This window comes from Microcaecilia unicolor, chromosome 1 (genome assembly GCF_901765095.1).
Source record: "Microcaecilia unicolor chromosome 1, aMicUni1.1, whole genome shotgun sequence".
NCBI classification, from domain to species: Eukaryota; Metazoa; Chordata; class Amphibia; order Gymnophiona; family Siphonopidae; genus Microcaecilia; species Microcaecilia unicolor.
Window position 1 is genome coordinate 764,298,747 of NC_044031.1, and position 23,152 is coordinate 764,321,898.

A 23,152-nucleotide genomic window follows, 5' to 3' on the forward strand; every position below is an offset into this window, starting at 1 on the left:
CAGGCAGCTCCTTGTGACTCTGGGCAAGTCACTTAACCCTCCATTGCCCCAGGTAAGCCGCATTGAGTGGGAAAGCGCGGGGTACAAATGTAACAAAAAAATAAAATTTCTCTTCCTTCCCTCTCATATTTCCACTCCATTTAAGACAGGTGATCTCAGGTTTTTGGGTTATGTGGCTTTCTTCCTCCACTGATCCTTATTTATTTTTACCTGGAAAGAAAAAAACCAGCAATGCATGCAGACACAAGGCGCAAAAAGTCCTACCTCTCTGGCAAGTTGCTCCTCTGTACCCAGGGGCACATTCGCATGTGCCGTCCTCCACTGAGCAGGAACCTCCATTCTCACAGCTACAGGACATAGAGCAGTTTGGTCCCCAGTGACCTTGGACACACATGTTGTCACAATGAACCCCTGAAACATTCAAAAGTACACATCACCAGCACATGCATGTTTCAAATGTCAGTGAGGGGGGGGGGGGTCTGCTGTAGCCAGTTCTGTTTCTCTGTAGATTCAGGTAACTTAAAATACATGTACTTTCAGAGTAATATATTAAGGGCTCCACTACTTAAGTATGTTAAACTAGCAAAGCTCTACTAAACAAAAACTTATGAGGCTTTATACTAAGCTGTGCTTCTGGAATAAATCCCCTTGTTCCCTGCTATACTTATAGAAAATGGTGGCCACCAACCTGAGCCTGTTTTCTCTTAAGTGGACTGGAGGTGCAGCTGCTACCATTTGGGGTCAGAGAGGGGAGGAGGGAGGGATGCACTGTTGGCTTATAGACTTTTCTTGCAGGAAACTGCCAACACCTTTTTTAAACCCTGCTAAGCTAACTGCTTTTACCACATTTTCTGGCAAATGAATTCCAGAACTTAATTATACATTGGGTGAAGAAACATTTTCTCCAATTTGTTTTAAATTTACTATTTAGTAGCTTCATCGCATGCCCCCCACTCCTTGTAAACAAATCGATTCACATCTACCTGTTCCACTCCACTCAAGATTTTATAGACCTGTATCATATCTCCCCTCGGCCATCTCTTCATCAAGATTAAGAGCCCTAGCCTGTTTTAGCCTTTCCTCGAAGGGGAACTGATCCATCCCCTTTATCATTTTGATCGCCCTTCTATGTACCTTCTCTAATTCTGGTATATATTTTTTGAGATACGGTGACCAGAACTGTATATCTGGATTTTCTTTTTTCTTAAATTTTATTTACTTTTTAAAACTTACATCTCAAGTGATAACACTTTTAAAGAAATACAGATAGGCATAAGTATTGCGGATAAATATATAATCTTCTGTAGACCACAATATAGAAGGGGGGCAGTTTAAACAATATTCCGGGAGAAAGAAAACCACATAAGACAATTTAAACATGTATATAGCTTAACACGCCTATCCAGACATCAACTTAAATCAGCCCGATATCAGATACTAAGTTACTGACAGTTTTTTTAAATGTATAAATGCTTTCCAATGTTCAGGATTGAAGAAGATATATTTAAGCCCTAAATATTTTATCACACATTTACAGGGATAGTTCAAATAAAAGGAGGCTCCTATTTCTAGGGCCTCCTTTCTAATAGCTAAAAATGCCCTTCTTTTTTCCTGTGTTTGTTTGGCAACATCGGACTACATCCATATTTTCGCCCCACAAAAAAGGGACTGTGTGTGTCTAAAGAATAATCGTTTGACTGCTTCCAAATCTTGCTCAAATATAAAGGACACTATTAAAGTATTTCTTTCAGAATCCTCATTTAATGAGGACTCTAAAAGTTCCGTTAAGTTCAAATTGTGTCCATTTTTTTTCCTTTGTGACTCTGTGTCCATTCCTGGTTCACTTTTCTTCTTTTGTGGAATATAGTAAATTCGATTAATTGGAGGAATATGTTCTGGGGAATATTTCAAGACCTCTATCAGATATTTTTTAAAGGCTTCTAAAGGAGAGATCCCAGTGGCTTGTGGAAAATTTAAAAATCGCAAATTTAATCTACGATTATAATTTTCCAGTTGTTCAAGCTTCCTATGCATAACAGCATTATCCTTCATTAGCATAGAAGAAGTTCCTTGGATCTTTTCCTCTTCAGTTTTAAGCTGAACCATTTGGATTTTAGAGTCAGTTTTAATTGTTCCTATAGATTTAGAAAGATTGTCCACGGTACTCACAAGTGCTGGCCATACTTTCCGTTGAGTCAGTAAGTTTAGTATCGAGTTGTTGGAGAGCATCCCATATGCTCTCTAAAGTTACCATCTGGGGTTTAACCAGAGAAACTCTGTAAGCTTGATAGCCTGCCGGCTTCAAGCCTCCGTCGGTTGTACTCCCTTCCTGACCTCTTGCTTGGGAGGCCCCTTCGACGACTTCCGTTTCGGGCGTCCCAATAGGAGAGGGAGGACCTTCGGGCACAGGCGGTATGTTGGGCTCCCGGGCGAAAGAGTAACATCGAGCCCCAAGTCCCCTAGCTCTCCCAGCAAAGAGACAGCAGGGCGGCTCCCGGTGGAAATTTCTGGAGTCCTCACGGTGAACCTTTCGATTGACGGCTGTGATGGGGAGGAGGTCCTGACCGCCGAGGCTCCGGTCTTAACCGCTCCTTTACGCTTCGTATGCGGCATACTGGTAATGTAGAAACAGGTTAATTTCACTGCCGTCGTCTAGAGGTCTCATCCGAGATTGTGGCGTGCCACCATCTTGAAACGCCCCCCTCCTTTCCCTCTCTATATCTGGATTTTCAAAAGACATTTGCAAAGCATTTCATGAAAGACTCCTGAGGAAATCAGAAAATCATGGGATAGGAGGTAGTGTCCTATTGTGGATTAAAAGCTGGTTAAAAGATAGAAAACAGAGAGTAGGGTTAAATGGTCAGTATTCTCAATGGAGAAGGGTAGTTAGTGGGGTTCCCCAGGGGTCTGTGCTGGGACCGCTGCTTTTTAACATATTTATAAATGATCTAGAGATGGGAGTAACTAGTGAGATAATTAAATTTGCTGATGACACAAAGTTATTCAAAGTGGTTAAATCGCAAGAGGATTGTGAAAAATTACAAGAGGACCTTACGAGACTGGGCGTCTAAATGGCAGATGACGTTTAATGTGAGCAAGTGCAAAGTGATGCATGTGGGAAAGAGGAACCCAAATTATAGCTACGTGATGCAAGGTTCCAAAATTAGGAGTCACCGCCCAGGAAAAGGATCTAGGTATCATCACTGATGATACGTTGAAACCTTCTGCTCAGTGTGCAGCGGCGGCTAAGAAAGCAAATAGAATATTAAAAATTATTAGGAAAGAATGGAAAACTACCTCTTGGTCTCTTGATCCCCCTTCCCATCTCAATGGTTTAAAATTTCTGAATTGGAACTACCGCCTAAAATTCTTATTATTAACCGTAGCCTTTCCTTCGGCTAAGTTCCTAGTCGATGGAAATCTGCAATAGTTCTAAAAAACCATCTTAGACCCCCCAAGTTCCTGCAAACTACCATTCAATTCTAATCTATGTTTTTTGTTCAGACTTCTGGAAAAAATAGTTTACCTCCAAATTTCAGCATTTATGGATAAAACATCCTAAGCAATATGGTTTTAGGTCTCACTTTAGCACAGAAACAGTTTTAGCTTGAAATATATTCTCATATAGATAAATATAACTTAGTTCTGGCCATTTCACTTGATCTGTCTGCAGCTTTTGATTTGGTCAATCACTCTCTTCTACTCTCCTGTCTTGAAGCTTTGGGTGTATCGGGTACAGTACTTGTGTGGTTCACTTCCTTTCCGGCAGATCGCTCTTTCCAGGTTCAAACGTCATCTTCTTCCTCCCCTTCCCACCCTATTGGATGTGGGGGTCCCCCAAGGATCAATTCTTTCTCCTCTTTAATCTTTTCTTGAGCCCTTTGGCAACTCTCATCCAAACTACGGGGGTCTCCTTTCATTTTTATGCAGATGATTTCTTACTGATTTATTCTACTAACTCTACCTCATTGTCCATTCAACCTTTACAAGACTGCCTTTCTCTTATCTCAGAGTGGCTATACTCTCAGAGATTTGTATTAAATAAGGAAAAGACAGTAGCGTGTTGGTTCAAGGGTGGTCTTTCTCCCCCTTCTCTTCCCTTAACCGTCTTCGGGCACATCTTCTCCCCAGTGGAGTCCATCCGCTATCTTGGCGTCATCCTGGATTCCCAACTTAGTTTTTCACAACAGATTTCTGGGTTATATAAGGGTACATAGTACATAAGTAATGCCACACTGGGAAAAGACAAGGGTCCATCCTGTCCATGACAGCGGCCAATCCAGGCCAAGGGCACCTGGCAAGCTTCCCAAACGTACAAACATTCTATACATGTTATTCCCGGAATTGTGGATTTTTCCCAAGTCCATTTTTTAAAATTTGTACCCGGCGCTTTCCCACTCACGGCAGGCTCAATGCAGCTTAGGTACTTATTTGTACCTGGGGCAATGGAGGGTTAAGTGACTTGCCCAGAGTCACAAGGAGCTGCCTGTGCCTGCAGTGGGAATTGAACCCAGTTCCCCAGGATCAAAGTCCACCACCCTAACCACTAGGCCACTCCTCTACTTTAGTAGTGGTTTATGGACTTGTCTTTTAGGAAACCGTCTAACCCCTTTTTAAACTCTGCCAAGCTAACCGCCTTCACCACGTTCTCCGGCAATGAATTCTCCGATTTGTTTTAAATTTACTACACTGAAGTTTCATCGCATGCCCCCTAGTCCTAGTATTTTTGGAAAGCGTGAACAGACGCTTCACATCCACCTGTTCCACTCCACTCATTATTTTATATCTCTATCATGTCTCCCCTCCGTTCAATTTGTGGGTTTTTTCATCATGACACTTTTCACTCTCCAATACTCTCTCTCTCTTTGTCACCAGGCTTGACTACCATAACATTGCATATGTTGGATGGTCCCGTTCAATTCTTAAGAAACGTCAAACTCTTCAAAGAAAACACTGCTGTTAAATTACTCCATCACACTCAGGAATATGATTATGTCTCCCCCCTCCTTATCAAGTCCCACTGGCTCCCAGTAGACAAATGAATCATTTTTACGATTCTGATACTTGCTTTTAAAGCTTATCGATTAGGTCATCCCGAATATCTACCTAATCTCACTAGTCCCTATTCCTCTGGACGGCTACTTCGTTCAGTCAATGACCACTGACTCTGTCTTCCTGGTCCCCCCGTGCTGCTCAGCTGGAGTCAACCCACCGTCGGGCTTTCTTTTTTGCAGCACCTTTCTTATGAAACTCTATGCCACTCCTGATCTGTGCAGTAGTAGAATATACCCAGTCTGCACCACTTATGTAAACATTTATAGAATGAATAACTCTTCCGGGCAAAGCTACCCAATGAGTAATTCCCAGGTTCCGTTTACAGGAGTCTGGCTAAACCAACTTCCTAGCTCTGTCCAGGGGTTATATATTATAAAGGAACCTGGCTGTTCTGGGCCTACACCAGAACTTTTCTTCTGTTAGAGAGAACTGGAATAAAAGTAAAGTCACTGCTGTGAAATATATTCATTTACTAGTAAAAAAGCCCCGTTTCTGATGCAAATGAAACAGGGGCTAGCAAGGTTTTCTTCAGAGTGTGCATGTGGGAGTGTGTGTGTCCCTGCCCTCTGCCCTCTCTCCCTCCCCTTCCCCCTTCTGAGTCCAGTCCTTCAGTGTTAAGTTTCCTGCTGTGCTGTGTTTGTGTTACAGAGAGAGTGAGGGCATCTCTCTCCTCCCCCCTCTGAGTCCTTCACTGTTACAGAGAGAGGGATTTCGTGCTGTGCTGTTTTCCTTCACTCATGGGGAAACCGGATATCTCTGGCGCTTCACACTTCCGGCTGGAGGCTTCATAGAACGTTGGGGTTGCCTTTTATATATATAGATTATATAGGTAAGAAAATAGAATAATACACCCTACACTACAGCTCAGCTGTACAAATGTAGCTCCCTTATGCTGATAAGCAACTGCAGAATGTATTGTCTAACTAAAACACTGTTTGCCAGTTCCGGTATGAACAAATACAAGGTGGTATTGTGGTAGAATAAGGTTCATGTTTGGTAAATACATGGGGGAACTTAGACAGGAAGAAGAAAAGTTAGGATTATGTCCATTACTGTTTTTGATTTTTGTTATGTCGCAGGTAACCAGGTTTTTATGTTGGGTCGGTGGGGTAAGCCTTACTGAACAGGTTTGTTTTAGTACTTTCCTGAAATGTAGGTGGTCGAGCGTGGTTTTGACTACTTTTGGCAGTGCGTTCCATAGTTGTGCGCTTAGGTAGGAAAAGCTGGATGCATAAGTGGATTTGTATTTGAGTCCTTTGCTGCTTGGGTAGTGGAGGTTCAGGTATGATCGTGCTGATTTTGTTGTGTTTCTGGTTGGCAGATCTATGAGGCCTGTCATGTATGCCGGGGCTTCGCCGTAAATAATTTTATGGACCATTGTGCAGATTTTGAAAGCGAAAATGATGAAGGGGATGGGACGACTTCCCTATGAGGAAAGGCTGAAGCGGCCAGGGCTCTTCAGCTTGGAGAAAAGGCGGCTGAGGGGAGATATGATAGAGGTCTATAAAATAATGAGTGGAGTGGAACGGGTAGATGTGAAGTGTCTGTTTACAGTTTCCAAAAATACTAGTACTAGGGGGCATGCAATGAAGCTACAAAGTAGTAAATTTAAAACGAATCTGAGAAAATGTTTCTTCACTCAACGTGTAATTACACTCTGCAATTCGTTGCCAGAGAATGTGGTAAAGGCGGTTAGCTTAGCGGAGTTTAAAAAAAGGTTTGGATGGCTTCCCAAAGGAAAAGTCCATAAACCATTATTAAATGGACTTGGGGAAAATCCACTATTTCTGGGACAAGCAGTATAAAATATTTTGTACTTTTTGGGATCTTGCCAGGTATTTGTGATCTGGATTGGCCAGTGTTGGAAACAGGATGCTGGGCTTGATGGACTTTTGGTCTTTCCCAGTATGGCAATACTTATGTACTTAGGTACGTTTTTTGATTGGGGAGCCAGTGCAGTTTTTCTCGGAGGGGTTTGGTGCTTTCAAAACATATTTCTCCAAATATAAGCCTGGCTGCTGTGTTTTGGGCGGTCGCACAGACTGGCATTTGCCAGATTTCGTAAACTGCACAGAAATTTAGGTTGTGCAGTTGAGGTGGCTGAGTTAGCTGATGAAGATGGTGGCATGCTGGGACCATTGCAACCGCTGAGCTGACAGTCAAGGATAACTCTTGTATTGAGAATCTTAGCACCATTGTCTTAAACAGGAGGGCAGGACTTCAGTCCTGGGAGATTCCCTGAGCTCCTGATGGATGTAATTTCTACTGTAGCAAGCTCTCAGTGACATTTTTGCACACTTACTGCAGCTGGAGACACAGATGAGGTGAGAATCTGATAAACACTGAAGGCAGTGATTAAATCTGGGTTTTCAGCTTTTGTCAACCATGTGGATTAAATTTATGGAGAGATGTTTGGAAAAGAATGAAGGGAGCACGTTATCTGTTGTAGACATTGCTGGCCTGATAACATAAACTGACCCCTAGGATGAGAAGAGAGGCTTCAGCTAGGAGGAGGGGACTTTGCACACGCCTAGAAAGCTTTCTGGAGTTTTCTGGGCTCTGCAGGGCTTTTTTTGAGGGGGTACTTGGGGGAACTGAGTACTGGCACCTTTTCCATTGTCTGCTAAAATTGACCCATGAACCCCAAGTTTTAATGAAAGAGCTCAGGCTCTACACACCAATTCTGCCTTGTCATAGATTCTGTGACTAGTTGCAGGCGACCTGGCTGTTGTGGGGTGGGTCCCTCAGCGATCACCCCACCCCTGAAGGGTGGCCTAGCATTTGAGTACCGGCACCTTTTTTGCTAGAAAAAACACCCTGGGGCTCCGGTAGGGGTGATCCAATCGGTGCTGTCAGGTGGTACTGTCACCTACGTTTCGTTGCTTTATCCAGCTTGTCCATGGAGAAGGTGATTTACACATATTAATAACTTGTTTGTTTCCACGTATAAACCTCCTAAGACTGCCTACTTAATTTCCCTTACTAGACTGAAAATACTGCCAAAATCTGGACACAGTCACAATACTCCGGGAATGAGAAAAAGGCTTGGGCAAGAAGCCATGTTTTTGAATGCCTCTAAAGTCAAATAGCTGGTTTTGGGACACTGTTCTATGCTGAATGCTGATCTATCAGTTAAAGTGAGCTTCCCTGCAGGAAGCAGAGAGATACCAACACATCTCGCTGTTGATAAAGAAGAAATAGTTCAAAGAAGTGTCAAGTTTCATACCTGATATACCATGCCAATGGGAAATCTTCTGGGCGGTTTACAATATTTAAAATTTGAGCGACTTACAAAGGAAGGGAAAGGGACTTGATATATTGTCTTTCTGTGGTTTTTGCAACTACATTCAAAGTGGTTTACATGGAGGGGCATTTTCGATCGGGGGGCACCCATCTCTAAGGGTGCCCATCTCCGAGGATGGCGCCGCGAAAGGGCGGGGCCGACCGTATTTTCAAAACGAGATGGGCGTCCATCTTTCGTTTCGATAATACGGTTGGGGCCGCCCAAATGTCAGAGATGGCTGGCCTCGGTTTTCGTCCATAATGGAAACCGAGGCCGGCCATCTCAAACCCGACCAAATCCAAGGCATTTGGTCATGGGAGGGGCCAGCATTTGTAGTGCACTGGTCCCCCTCACATGACAGGACACCAACCGGGCACCCTAGGGGGCACTGCAGTGGACTTCAAAAATTGCTCCCAGATGCATACCTCCCTTACCTTGGGTGCTGAGCTCCCCAAATCCCTCCCAAAACCCACTCCCCACAATTGTACACCATTACCATAGCCCTTATGGGTGAAGGGGGGCATCTAAATGTGGGTACAGTGGGTTTTGGGGGGGGGGGGTTGGAGGGCTTAACATTTACCACCAAAAGTAACAGGTAGAGGGGGATGGGCCTGGGTCCACCTGCCTGAAGTGCACTGCACCCACTAAATACTGCTCCAGGGACCTGCATACTGCTGTCAGGGAGCTGGGTATGACATTTGAGGCTGGCAAAGAAATATAAAAAAAATTTTTTTTTGGGTGGGAGGGGGTTGGTGACCACTGGGGGAGTAAGGGGAGGTGATCCCCGATTCCCTCTGGTGGTCATCTGGGCAGTTCGGGCACTTTTTTTGGGACTTGGACCTAAAAAAAGGGACCAAATTCTCACCAGGGACACCCTTCTTTTTTCCATTATCGGCTGAGGACGACCATCTCTCCCGCCTCTGCTACGCCTCCAACACGCCCCCGTGAACTTTGTTTGTCCCCACGACGGACTGCAGTTGGGGGTGCCCAAAATCAGCTTTCGATTATACTGACTTGGGTGCCCTCAGGAGATGGCCGGTCATCTCCCGATTTGTGTAGGAAGATGGCCGGCAATCTCCTTCGAAAATAAGCTGGATAGTATATACAGGTCCTTATTTGTACCTGGGGCAACGGAGGGTTAAGTGACTTGCCCAGAGTCACAAGTTGCTGCAGTGGGAATCAAACCCACTTTGCCAGGATCAAAGTCCGCTGCACTAACCACTAGGCTACTCCTACACCGAGGGGAACTGGGTAGCTGCAAATACAGATTTTCAAAAAACACTGAACTGAGTGGTCTGAATAGGGAATGCTCTTCTAGATTGGAAACGCTTCCCTAAATAAAACTTTTCAGTTCTGATTTAAACTTGCCAAGCGAAAGCTCTAAATGGAGATGTACGGGAAGGCTGTTCCATAGCTTAGGACCACTAAAAGGTTTATTTCGAATAGCATCAAGATACACCTGACTGTAGGAGGAAAGAGTACGAGAATGGTGCTGCGATGAATAGAGATACATAGAAGGTATACAGGGTAGGAAATACTATGAAAGATACATGGGGACTCCAGTGCAGTGCACCTTAAATGCCAGATGAAGCAGGGCTTTTTTTGAGGGGGTACTTGGGGGTACTGAGTACCGGCACCTTTTCCATTGTCTGCTAAAATTGACCCATGGAACCCAAGTTTTAATGAAAGAGTTCAGGCTCTACACATCAATTCTACCTTATCATAGATTCTGTGACTGGTTGCAGGGGGCCTGGCTATTGTGGGGTGGGTCCCTCAGTGATCACCCCACCCCTAAAGGGTGGCCTAGCATTTGAGTACCATCACCTTTTCCATTGTCTGATAAAATCGACCCATGGTCCCCAAGTTGTAATGAAAGAGCTCAGGCTCTACACACCAATTCTGCCTTGTCATAGATTCTGTGACTGGTTGCAGGGGGCCTGGCTACCGTGGGGTGGGTCCCTCAGTGATCACCCCACCCCTAAAGGGTGGCCTGGCATTTGAGTACTGGCACCTTTTTCACTAGAAAAAATGCACTGAGAAGAAATATTTTCTAAGTAATACAAGAAGACATGAGTAGCCAATGTTCCGTCCAAAACGGGGGTGTCATGTGATCAAGCTTCTGAGAACCAGTACGAAAGCGCAGAGCTGAATTCCGCACTAACTGACGAGGGCGGATCTCCTGAGCTTGTGATAAAGAGTTAAAATGGTCCAGCCAGGATGTTATCAGAGACTGGACAAGAATCCTAAGAGCGGACAAAGAAAATAGTTGGGATACTGGAAACAAGACTTGACCACAGCAGAGAAATGGGATTGGAGGGACTACAGAGTATTGTCAAATGTGACCCCCCACAAAAGTTTTACAGCTGGAACAAAGGGAATGTTTAAGAAATTGTTTTTAAACTCTTTGGAACAATGATTGTTTGTTGGTTATTACTTTTAGGGGCCCTATTACAAAATGGCGGTAAGGTGTAGCGCCGGCTTGGCGCATGGTGATTTGGCCTTACCGCCGGGATCCCGGGGGAGCCTAGTGGTAGTTCTGACTCCCATCACTAGAAATATGTTTTAATTTTCTAGCACTGGGGGCATATCTACTACTACTTATCATTTCTATAGCGCTACTAGACGTACGCAGCGCTGTACACTTGAACATGAAGAGACAGTCCCTGCTCCACAGAGCTTACGATCTAATTAGGACAGACAAACAGGACAAACAAGAGATAAGGGACTATTAAGATCCAAGATGGCTGCGCCCTGCTAGGACGCCCTAGACCTCGTTCCTACGATGCCTAAACGTCGAGGCAAAATCGCGGGCAGAGCTTCCCCGCATTCATCCCCGCTACCTGGTCCTCTGGATCGATTCATGAGGCCACGGGAACTTATACAAGAAGGCGGAACGCCTCCGATCGGGAACGCCGGCGAACGGGAGATATTGGCTTCCCCCGGACTGGAAACAACTTTAAGCCCCGCTGCACGCACTCCTCCTCCTCAACCGCTTGGCGCCAGTTCCTTCCTCTTTGACCCGACGGGGTCTCCCTCGGAAGGAGTAGGGGACCCGGAAGAACCTCGGGGAGAAGCGTCTTTACCATCGGGGGAAGGAATGGAGGGAAGTTTGCCCATATTATCACCACTTATTGAGGAGAGAGAAACTGAGGGTCGAAGTGCAGCAGATTTACAGTCTTCAGTAAGGTTTGAACTTCCTAAAGAGTTAGTGGCCAAGCCAAAGAATGTGACTTTAGATACTCTGTGGGATTTAATGTCCAACCTGGGACAATGTTTTCTTAAGCAAACTGAAGAGTTTTTACCAAGAGTAAAGACTATTGAAAGTGACCTGAAAAAAAAAGAGGAAGAGTTTAAAGTTTTAAATGAAAAAATGGAAAAAATTGACCAAAGGGTTATGAAGATGGAAACGTTACAAACTTTGATGGTAAAAGATGTAACTAATCTCAGGCGCAAAACAGAGGCTTTTGACAATTATACTAAAAATCATAACCTGAGATTCGTTAACTTTCCTAGGATTCCAAATGTTCTTCCTCTTGATATGTTGAAACGTTATTTCCGTGAAAATTTGAATGTTCAGGAAAAGGACTTTCCACCCTTTCCCCAAGTTTATTATGTCCCAGAAAGGAACTTGAATCAAGAGACTGAAAAACCTATTGACGTTTCTCTTTTGCTTGAGACTTCTGACTCTGAATTGGTCACAGCCGCTACTTTGGTAGCGACTGTCGCCCTACTACCTGATAAGAATTGGATCTTCCGCCTTTTTTTCTGTAATAAAGAGAACCCTTTTTTGGGTCTCAAAATATTGTTATTTCCTGATGTCTGCAAGGAGACACGTCGACGGAGGAAACAATTCTTACTCCTTAAGCCAGAAATTCTGCACTTGGGGGGTGTCTTCTTTTTAAGGTACCCCTGCAAGTGCATGGTAAGGCTAGGGGGGAAGAAATATGTATTTACTGAACCTGAACATCTGTCAGCATTAATAGCCTCAGTTAAAATGGAGAAGCTTTAAAGAATAATGTATAATTTCTTAGCAGAGAAGGATTTACCCAGCAACTTTTTTCCTATATTATTTCTCCCCTTAGATTACCTGAAATCTTGGATCTCCCATTATGGACTTGAGTGTCTTATAAATTTGAAAGTGTATAGATTTATATGCTTGTTTTTGAGAATATTTTCCTTTTATAACAGTTCCTAGTTATATGACACTTTCCTAAGCAAGATGTTTCTTGTAAATATTGTTTAAATGAATAAATAATAAATTAAAAAAAAAAAAGATAAGGGACTATTAAAGTGAGAATGATAAAATAAGGGTTCTGAACAAGTGAATAAGGGTTAGGAGTTAAAAGCAGCATCAAAAAGGTGGGCTTTTAGCTTAGATTTGAAGACGGCCAGAGATGGAGCTTGACGTACCGGCTCAGGAAGTCTATTCCAGGCATATGGTGCAGCAAGATAAAAGGAACGGAGTCTGGAGTTAGTGGTGGAGGAGAAGGGTGCAGATAAGAGAGATTTACCCAGTGAATGGAGTTCCCAGGGAGGAATGTAGGGAGAGATGAAGGTGGAGAAGTACTGAGGCGCTGCAGAGTGAAAGCACTTATAGATCAATAAGAGGAGTTTGAACTGTATGCGGAAACGGATAGGAAGCCAGTGAAATGACTTGAGGAGAGGGCTAGTATAACGACACTGGCGGAATATTAGTCGTGCAGCAGAATTTTGAACAGATGGAAGAGGAGAGAGATAGCTAAGTGGGAGACCTGTGAGAAGCAAGTTGCAATAGTCTAAGCGAGAGGTGATATCTGGCTACTGCTGGAGCCCCTACGACCTCCTTACCATACAGCCATTTCGTTTTTTTAAAAGAAAACAAGCCTTTTACCATTGGTGGTAAAAGGGAGCCTCAGTGTACGGCAAACCCACGAACCGACGCCACCACAGGGGCCCCTCTTACCTCCGTTTGGTAAAAGGGCTCCATAGTTAACTGATCTTATTGTATTTCTTGAAGGAAATTTGTATTGATAATATTATTAGTTTGTTATTCTCTGGTAATTTCCAGATTAATTTAATGTAATTTGTCATTTAGAACCCACTTTACTGACAAGTTCTAAGTGGTTTATATTTAACAGTATGTTATCAAAAGATTACCTAACATAATTAGTAAACTTAAGCGCGTGAAACCATTCATCCCGAGGGAAACATTTCGTAATCCAGACTCCGTTCCTTTTATCTTGCTGCACCTTATGCCTGGAACAGAATCCCTGAGCCATTACGTCAAGCTCCATCCCTGGCCGCCTTCAAATCCGGGCTAAAGGCCTACCTGTTTGATGCTGCTTTTGACTCCTAATTTGTCACCTGCTCGTAATCTTTATCGTGTCTTCCTCTCTTCAGTTGTCCCTTTCCCCTTATGTCCTATCTGTCTGTCCTATCTTATCCATTATTTGTCCTGTCTGTCTGTCCTGATTCAGATTGTAAGCTCTTTGAGCAGGGACTGTCTTTCTTCATGTTAAATTGTGAAGAGCTGCGTACGACTGGTAGCGCTATACAAATGATTTATAGTAGTAGTAGTAATCTAGTACAAACAATGGTACTAGGCCACGTAGACTACTGCAACGGAATTTACGTGGGGTGCAGAGAACAACTCACAAAGAAACTCCAGACCGCTCAAAACACAGCAGGCCAGGCTGATATTTGGTAAAACACAATTCGAAAGTGCCAAACCCCTCCGAGAAAAACTCAAAGAATGTATTGCCTTCAAAATCTGCACCCTGGTCCACAAAACTATCTACGGCGAAGCCCCAGGATACATGACAGACCTCATAGACCTACCAACCAGAAACACAACAGGATCAACACGAATATACCTAAATCTCCACTACCCAAGCTACAAAGGACTCAAATACAAATCAACCTATGCATCCAGCTTTTCCTACATAAGTACACAACTATGGAACGCATTACCAAAAGCCGTGAAAACAACCTACGACCATCTGAACTTCAGGAAATTACTAAAAACCTACCTGTTTAAAAAGGCATATCATACTGACCCAACCTAAGTGCCTGAACTCTGGAACATCACAGCTTGTTATGGACACCTTATAACCCTTCCCCTCTTCTACCCCCATTGCGTCTGAAACTCATGAACCTTATTCGACCACACCATCACCTTGTATTTGTTATCTACCAGACTTGGCGAACGCCTTTATGGTACTGGGGAACTGGGTTTGATTCCCACTGCAGCTCCTTGTGACTCTGGGCAAGTCACTTAACCCTCCATTGCCCCAGCTACAAATAAGTACCTCTATATACTATATAAATCACTATATCAAGTCTCATTTCCCTATTTGAGATTCTCCATGGAATGCTGCTATTCCACTAGCAACATTCCATGTAGAAGCCTGCCCTTGCAGATCAGCAACTTGGCCGCACAGGCTTCTGTTTCTGTGAGTCTGATGTCCTGCACATACAGACTCACAGAAACAAAAGCCTGCCCTTGCAGATCAGCAACGCGGCCGCGCAGGCTTCTGTTTCTGTGAGTCTGACGTCCTGCACATACGTGCAAGGGCAGGCTTCTACATGGAATGCTGCTAGTGGAGGAGTAGCCTAGTGGTTAGTGCAGTGGACTCTGATTCTGGGGAACTGGGTTTGATTCCCACTGCAGCTCCTTGTGACTCTGGGCAAGTCACTTAACCCTCCATTGCCCCTGGTACAAAATAAGTACCTGAATATATGTAAACCCCTTTGAATATAGTTGCAAAAAACTTCAGAAAGGCAGTATATCAAGTGCCATTTCCCTTTCCCCTGAACAACAGTGGGACCACATTCAAAATGATTTAAACGGCCAAGAGGGAGGCTCCTGGCTGTTTAAATCACCCGTCTGGGGATATCTGGGCATTTTTGGTCATACTTAACTGAAAATGTCCAGTTAGTGCTCACCCAATTCTGGCTATTTTAGGGGCGCTCTGAAGGCAGAGTCAGAACTTAACGGGCTAAGATAACATAGATAGAAACAAAGAAACATGACGGCAGATAACGGCTCATCCAGTCTGCCCTTCCTCAGTTCCCACTAACTCCTGCTTTTCCTAAGGGATCCCACGCTTTCTTAAATTCTGAAACAGGCTTCGTCTCCACAACCTCCACTGGGAGGCCATTCCACGCTTCCACCACCCTTTCTGTGAAATAATAGATTCCTCCTAAGCCCGTTTCCTCTTAACTTCATCCTATGCCCTCTCATTCCAGAGTTTTCCTTCATTTGAAAAAGGATTGCCTGCCGTATATTGATGCCACAGAGTGTTTAAACGTCTCGATCATATCCTCTCTCTCTCTTGCCCCTCTTCCAGCGTATATGTTGAGGTTCCTAAGCCTGTCCCTGTATGCTTTAGGACAGAGACTGCTTACTAATTTTGTAGCCGCCCTCTGATTTATAGGGTTACCATATGGCTCCAGAAAAAGGAGGACACATTGATCCAGTCCGGGTTTTGCTTCCATTGAAAGCAAAGGAAGTAAAACCCAGACTGGCTCAATCGATAAGCTGAAATGCGCTTACACACTCAAACCTCCTCTAATTACATAATATTGAGTGAATGAATACACTGTTTTTCTTTTTTCTTGTTTTTCAATAGAAATCAAACAAAATAAAACATGGAAAAGAAAATAAGATGATACCTTTTTTATTGGACATAACTTAATACATTTCTTGATTAGCTTTCGAAGGTTGCCCTTCTTCGTCAGATCGGAAATAAGCAAATGTGGTAGCAGATAGTATATATGAGAGAAACATCAAAGCATTACTTTGACAGTCTGACAGAGTGGGAGGGTGGGGGTATGCATGGGGACATCAAAGCATTTCATTGATATTCTAACAGGATGGATGTTGGTAGGTGAGAGGAGGGTGATAAACAGAGAAATACAGCTTTATGGTTCATAATGGGTTAGAAAACCCAGATCCTTATTAAGTCTCATCTGTTGGGTGTTAAAATATTCAATCATTCTTATTTCAAAGGTCTTACGTTCCTGTATTGTTTTAAAATTACCTTTCAGTATTCTTACTGTGAAATCACTGGTGCAGTGTTCTGGTCTTGTGAAGTGTTGGCCCACAGGGGTGGGGGCTTGACTGGCACCGGCTATTTTCATGTGATGTCTGTGCAGATTGAATGTTGTTTTTTCTTATTTAAAGAGGAGAAATGACCTCAGTAGTCACCGTGTGGCAGCAGCGTGAAGATGACACTCAATGCCAGTGTGTATGTTCACTCTGTTATTATCACTGGTCTAGAAAACTCCACTTGTGTGTAGTAAGGGGCTCTGTATAAAGTTGAATGAATCCCCTAGACGTGATATTAGGCAATCGTTTAAATAAATAATGTTACTTAGCTTTTGCAAATTTTGCCCAACGGGGCTCACCGTTTCACTCTGCAATAAGCTTCCTCAGGGGGGCCAAGTAACTAACAGCAAATCACCATGCCTTATACAATGATGTCCATTACTCATGTGGCACCGGAAGTGAAAGCCTCCTTTTTCTGGAGCCATATGGTAACCCTACAGGCTCTGAACCGACTGCATCCTGTTTATATCTTTCCGTATAAGTCCAGAGACTTATACAAGGGCGGTATCACCTCTTTGATCCTGTCGGTCATCCCTTTCCTTATGCACCCAAGCATCTTTCTGGCTTTGGCCTTCGCTTTTTCTACCTGTTTGGCCACCTTAAGATCCTTAGACACAATCACCCCCAAGTCCTGCTCTTCTTTCATACACGGAAGCACTTCACCCCCTAAACTGTACCGTTCCCTGGGATTCTTGTACCCCAAGTGCACGACCCTGCATTTCTTAGCATTAAATCTTAGTTGCCAATTATCCGACCATTCTTCAACCTTTACTAGATACTTCTTCATACCATCCACACCCTCCGGGGTGTCCACCCTATTACACAGTTTGGTATCATCCGAAAAGAGACAAACCTTACCAGACAGCCCTTCTGCAATATCAGTCACAAAGATGTTAAGAACAGCCGGTCTGGGGACCGAACCTTGCGGTACAGCACTGATAACGGCCATTTCCTCAAAGCAAGCTCCATTTACCACTACTCTCTGTCTCCTTCCACTTAACCAATTTTTAATCCAGTCAGTCCCATACCGAGGGCACTCAGTTTATTTATCAGTCGCCTGTGTGGAACTGTGTTAAAGGCTTTAATAAAATCCACGTACACCACATCTAGCGCCCCTCCCACGTCCCAGCCATAAATAGGACCACATAAAATGCCGTTCTGCAGTGGCGTACCAAGGGGGGGGGGGCGGTCCGCCCTGGGTGCACGCCGCTGGGGGGGTGCCGCGCGCCTGTCGGCTCTTCGTTTTCATGCTCCCTCTGCCCCGGAACAGGTTACTTCCTGTTCCGGGGCAGAGGGAGCATGGAAACAAAGAGCTGACAGGCGCGCGGCACCCCCCCCCCCCCCCCAGCGGCATGCACCTGGGAGGGGAGTTCTTTTGCCGGGGGGTCGCGCTGCACCCAGGGGGCGGGGCGGGGTGTCAGTGCCCCTAGGAACGTCACTGCCGTTCTGTCTTTATGTGGTTCTTCACAGCCAGTTAAGTGCTGAACATTGCATTTAACCGACTACGTTTTCACTGGCTTCGTATACCAGGAAATTCAACGCCAGATGTGGCCTGGCATTGAATTTCCAGGTAGAATGCCAGTGGTGGGCCCAATAATGTTAACATTGACCAGAAACTCCCCGTCTTCCCCCCCCCACCCTTTCCCGTTCAGAGACCACAGTCAGCTTTTAAGATAATCCCGGATAATGCTCCATCTTTTCTCAAATTTCTCCAACCTGTCTCTTTGAACAGCTGTAAGTATATCCGCCCACAATCTCTGTTTATCTGGTTATCTCAGGGGGAGGAAATATGCATTTCTGCATTTCTGTCTTTATTTCCCTGATGCTGTGTGATAGACAGTCTCGTTTCATGTGTTTCTGTTTATGTCTGTTATAAAAACTTAGTATACCTCCTGGCTTGTACAGATCACGGTGGTTGGCAATACAATAAAAATCACAATTTTAAATGGAAAGGAATGCCATTTCTTTAACAGGAAAGACCTAACCACGTTCTCTCAAGACATCAGTAACAAGAAGGTATCCAGAAAGCTACTGCCTTCACAAAACAGAAACCTAATAAATTTGACATTTTTCTTCTCCAATAAAATTAAACGCCTGTCTAAAATAGAAACTTTTAAGCATGATTTTGAACTTCACTAAGTTCATTTCAGCGTGTATGTCTTTCGGACATACAATCTCCCCTCGCTTTGGTTCTAGAGGGTACCACCAATCTAACATTTGACCTCAGTGCTCTTCCTGGAATAGTCAGAGTATTTAAATAAAAAGCAAGGCGCTCTACCATTTTAAAGGAGAAAGGGAAAAGGAATTCCATTATGTGGTAAGACAGCGAGAGAGAGAATATGAAGGATACGATCACAGAGAAAGCTCCTCTTTCTACTTCTAGGGCCAGATGCACTAAACCTAACGAGCCATTAACGAGCAAGTAGGAAACCCTGGCATGCACTAAAGGCTTCTCCGACCCATTTTCCGATCACGGTAGCAGCTAACGAAAACGGAATGCAAATGATCCAAAGCCGCGGGAGGTGGTGGAAATGAAATCGGTAACAGAATTCAAACACGCGTGGGTTAAACATAAAGGAATCCTGTTCAGAAGGAATGGATCCTAAGGAGCTTAGCCGAGATTGGGTGGCAGAGCCAGCTGGTGGCGGGAGGCGGGGATAGTGCTGGGCAGACTTATACGGTCTGTGCCCTGAAGAGGACAGGTACAAATCAAAGTAGGGTATACACAAAAAGTAGCACATATGAGTTTGTCTTGTTGGGCAGACTGGATGGACCATGCAGGTCTTTTTCTGCCGTCATTTACTATGTTACTATGTTACTATTATAATGAGCTGCACTACCGTTGCAGGCTATTATAATGAGATGTACTACGGTTTTCCGATCCCCTTACCGTGAAAAACCTAATGGGAGGTCTACACCAGGGCCGTGCCGATACGGTAAGCGGGGTAAGCACCGCAGGGGGGCGCCGACCTCTGGAGAGCGCTGCCGCGATGCTTACCTGAGCTCCGTGCCGCTGAGGCCTTTAAATCTTTTACCTCCGGTCGCAGCAGCGTCAGTGAAAGCGCTGCCGACGTCTCCCTTCCCTTCGTGCTCGTTGGTTCCCTCAGTGTCCCGCCTTCTTCTGATGTCAGAAGAAGGCGGGACACTGAGGGAACCAACGAGCGTGAAGGGAAGGGAGACGTCGGCAGCGCTTTACTGACGCTGCTGCGACCGGAGGCAAAAGATTTAAAGGCCCCAGGGCGCGGAGCTGAGGTAAGGGAAGGGCAGAGAGGCATGGATGGGAGGGCAGGGACCAGGGAGAGGACAAATTGCTGGAAATGGAGGGGAGGGGAGAGAGGAAGATTGCTGGCTATGGATGGAGGAGGGAAGGGCAGAGAGGGACAAGGATGGACATGGATGGGATGGCAGGACCCAGGGAGAGAGGAGAAATTGCTGGAAATGGATATAGAGCAAGAAATGAAGAAGAAAGGCGGAAAGTAAAGAAATAAATGGAAAGGAAGCCCTGGAAATGGAGTTAAGAGGACAGATACCAGCAACAGAATCAGATACTGGGCCAGCATGATCAGAAAAAGAAAGTCACTAGACAACAAAGGTAGAAAAAAATCATTTTATTTTCATTTTAGCGTTTAGAATATGTCCACTTTGAGAATTTACATCTGCTATCTTATTTTGCAATTTATAGCAATTTGTTTCTAAGAATATTGCTGACAATTCCTTTCAGTGTGGCAAGTGGTGAGCGATCATTTTCACGGGGGGGGGGGGGGGGGGGCGCCAACTGATAGTCTGCAGGGGGACGCCAGGGACCCTAGGCACGGCCCTGGTCTACACCTCTCGTTGGGGCAAATCGGAAGAAAAAAAATGTCGCCAACTACGTCCTTTATGGACGTCCTTCACTATAAACCCCCCCCCCCTCTAAAAAGATGTTCTTTTTACAGGCTACAAGCTAATCTACACTTCAGAGGCAAAAGAATAAAAACTAACCTGACGATACGGAGGAGCCTGACAAGCTGGAGTTACTGGACGCTGCCATGTCTGTCTCTTTCTCACGTGAACCTTCCAGCCCAGAAAAGCTGCTTTTTATTTTCTTTCAGCCTGGCACAAAGGCAAGCAACGCTTAAGCAGTTTTCAGTTGTGCCCCCCCCCCCCCACCAGGATCGGGACATGCGAGGACGCAAATCAAAACTTTTTGGACATCCCTCCCTACAGGTCGCTCTCAGCCAATCACAGCGCGTTTAGCTGATACTGGTAAATGCGCTGTGATTGGCTGAGAGAGACCTGGAGGGAGGGAAGTTTTGATTTGTGTCCTCTCACGTCCCGATCCTGGTGGGGGGGGGGGGGGGGGCGCAAGCTGAAAACTGCTTAAGGGTCAGTGATCTCATCCCCCCCCCCCCCCCCCCCGAATAATAAAAACGTCCTTTTTGGATGTGGTTCACTCAGCTGAGAGACCTGGGAGTCTCTGAGCCAATCACATTTTATACTGCTTATCCCAGAAATAGTGGATTTTCCCCAAGTCAATTTAATAATGTTCTATGGACTTTTCCTTTAGGAAGCCATCCAAACCTTTTTTAAACTCTGCTAAGCTAACCGCCTTTACCACATTCTCTGGCAATGAATTCCAGAGTTTAATTACACGTTGAGTGAAGAAAACTTTTCTCCGATTCGTTTTAAATTTACTACATTGTAGCTTCATCGCATGCCCCATTTGGTTGCTGTTATTCTTGCTCTAACTATGCTGTATGCCCTCGAAGGCTACCTCAAAATATAGCCAGTCAGATGTATAGGGCTGCAGAAAATGATAAAAGCAAGCATACTGCAAGCTGGTCCCAGCAGCACATCTCAGCCTCAGATACTGACAACTGCTTCCTTCAGATTGGACATCCTGGAGAGACCTCCTTTATCATTATGCACACGTTCACTCGGCATAAAGGGATAAATGTAGACAGAGACCCTGAAAGACTCCAAAAGGAGGGCTTACTGCAGCAGCAAACGTAAACACGTGCAAAAGCGATTTCCAGAGCCCCCCTGATAATTCCTTAGGATGCTAACTGCAATCCATGTGCATGGCAGGGATTATTCAGCAAACTTGAAAGTCATTTCGGAAAGCTCTTGCAGAGCACTTTTAAGCTTCTGTTTTAAACGTCAGTAAGGTTAAAATATTGCACATTCAGGAAATAATGTTTCTTCTATTTTTATGCTCCATGAGCTTATTTGCTCAGCTATTAAGACTCCTGCTGAAAATGTTTTCTCCAGCATGGGGAGAGATATGAGAAGCTTCTTTTCCATATAACTTAGAAAACCGATAATTTAAAATCTCATGATATGGAGGAAGGCAGAAGGTTCTGCTGCGATACAGAAAGCAGCCAAGCTCCCAGTGCAGATCTCAAGCCCCAGCTAAGTGTGTGTTTGTGTGGCGTGCGTGCGTGCGCATGTGGTGTGTATGTGTGTGCATGTGCCGTTGTGTGGTATGTGTGTGATTAGCCCAGGATATATGCTCCTATGAGTATTTTATATACACACACCACATGTTAAGAATCAATGGGAACCCTTTTGGGTTACCCTTCCCGTGAAGGGGCGAAGTTATATTCTAAATTGCTAACTCACTCAAAATAGAAACAGATGGGAGGGAGGGTGGGGAACGGGGAATGGGTAGGGTGGGTAGGTGGGTAGGGGGGGGGGGGGGGAAGCCATTAGGACCACGTTGGCAGGAAATGAATAGAAGATGATGTTGTAACATTAAGCCTGCCTATGCTTTCTTGAATTGTAGGGTATTTTGTCTGTTTACAAGATGTGTTGCACTGTAATATGCCCCAATCAGAATTAATGCGTGATATGAGTTCAGGAAGGCGGGAGGAGGGGGTGTTATGAGCGGAAAATGTGATGACAATTGTTCAGGTTGACTTTGTTATGTATTGTTTTTGGTTTTCATCATCAATAAAAAATGATTTACACATACACACACCACATGTAGGCGATCCCAGGGAAACAATTAGAATGGACTTGCAGCGTATGCACAGAGCTCATGCACGTGTTCACCCTTTCTTTGGAAAAAGTTTAAATGTGTTTGTTAGCATTTACAATCCACAGCCACTGATGAAGGCATCCTAATTTAGAAAGGCACTTAGGTGCCTGTCCTGCTTATTTTCGAAAGAGATCACCGGCCATCTTCCGACACAAATTGGAAGATGGCCGGCCCATCTCCTGAAGCTGGCCAAATCGGTATAATGGAAAGCCGATTTTGGCCGGCTCCAACTGCTTTCTGTCGCAGAGCCGGCCAAAGTTAAGGGGGGCGATTCGGAAGGGTATTGAAGGCGGGACGGGGGCGTGGTTATGAGATGGCCGGCTTCGGCCGATAATGGAAAAATGATGGCCGGCTCTGACGAGCATTTGGCCGGCTTCACTTGGTCCATTTATTTTTAGGACCAAGCCTCAAAAAAGTGCCCCAGTTCACCAGATGACCACCGCAGGGAATCGGGGATCACCTACTACTACTACTTAACATTTCTAGAGCGCTACTAGGGTTACGCAGCGCTGTACAGTTTAACAAAGAAGGACAGTCCCTGCTCAGAGGAACTTACAATCTAAAGGACGAAATGTTAAGTTGGGGCAGTCTAGATTTTCTGAATAGAGGTGTAATGGTTAGGTGCCGAAGGCACCATTGAAGAGGTGGGCTTTGAGCAAGGATTTGAAGATGGGCAGGGAGGGGGCCTGGCGTATGGGCTCAGGGA

At 44.8% G+C, this 23,152-nt stretch overlaps 1 protein-coding gene across 2 annotated transcripts in view; it reads right to left on the minus strand.

The window, feature by feature from the left end:
* Positions 1-23,152, minus strand: part of MEGF11 (multiple EGF like domains 11) — a 610,695-nt gene that overhangs the window by 98,386 nt on the left and 489,157 nt on the right. For both annotated transcript variants that reach the window (XM_030189787.1, XM_030189786.1), the window contains exon 14: positions 265-411. In XM_030189787.1, coding sequence (XP_030045647.1) covers positions 265-411 — 147 coding nt within the window. The remainder of the gene's footprint in view (positions 1-264; positions 412-23,152) is intronic.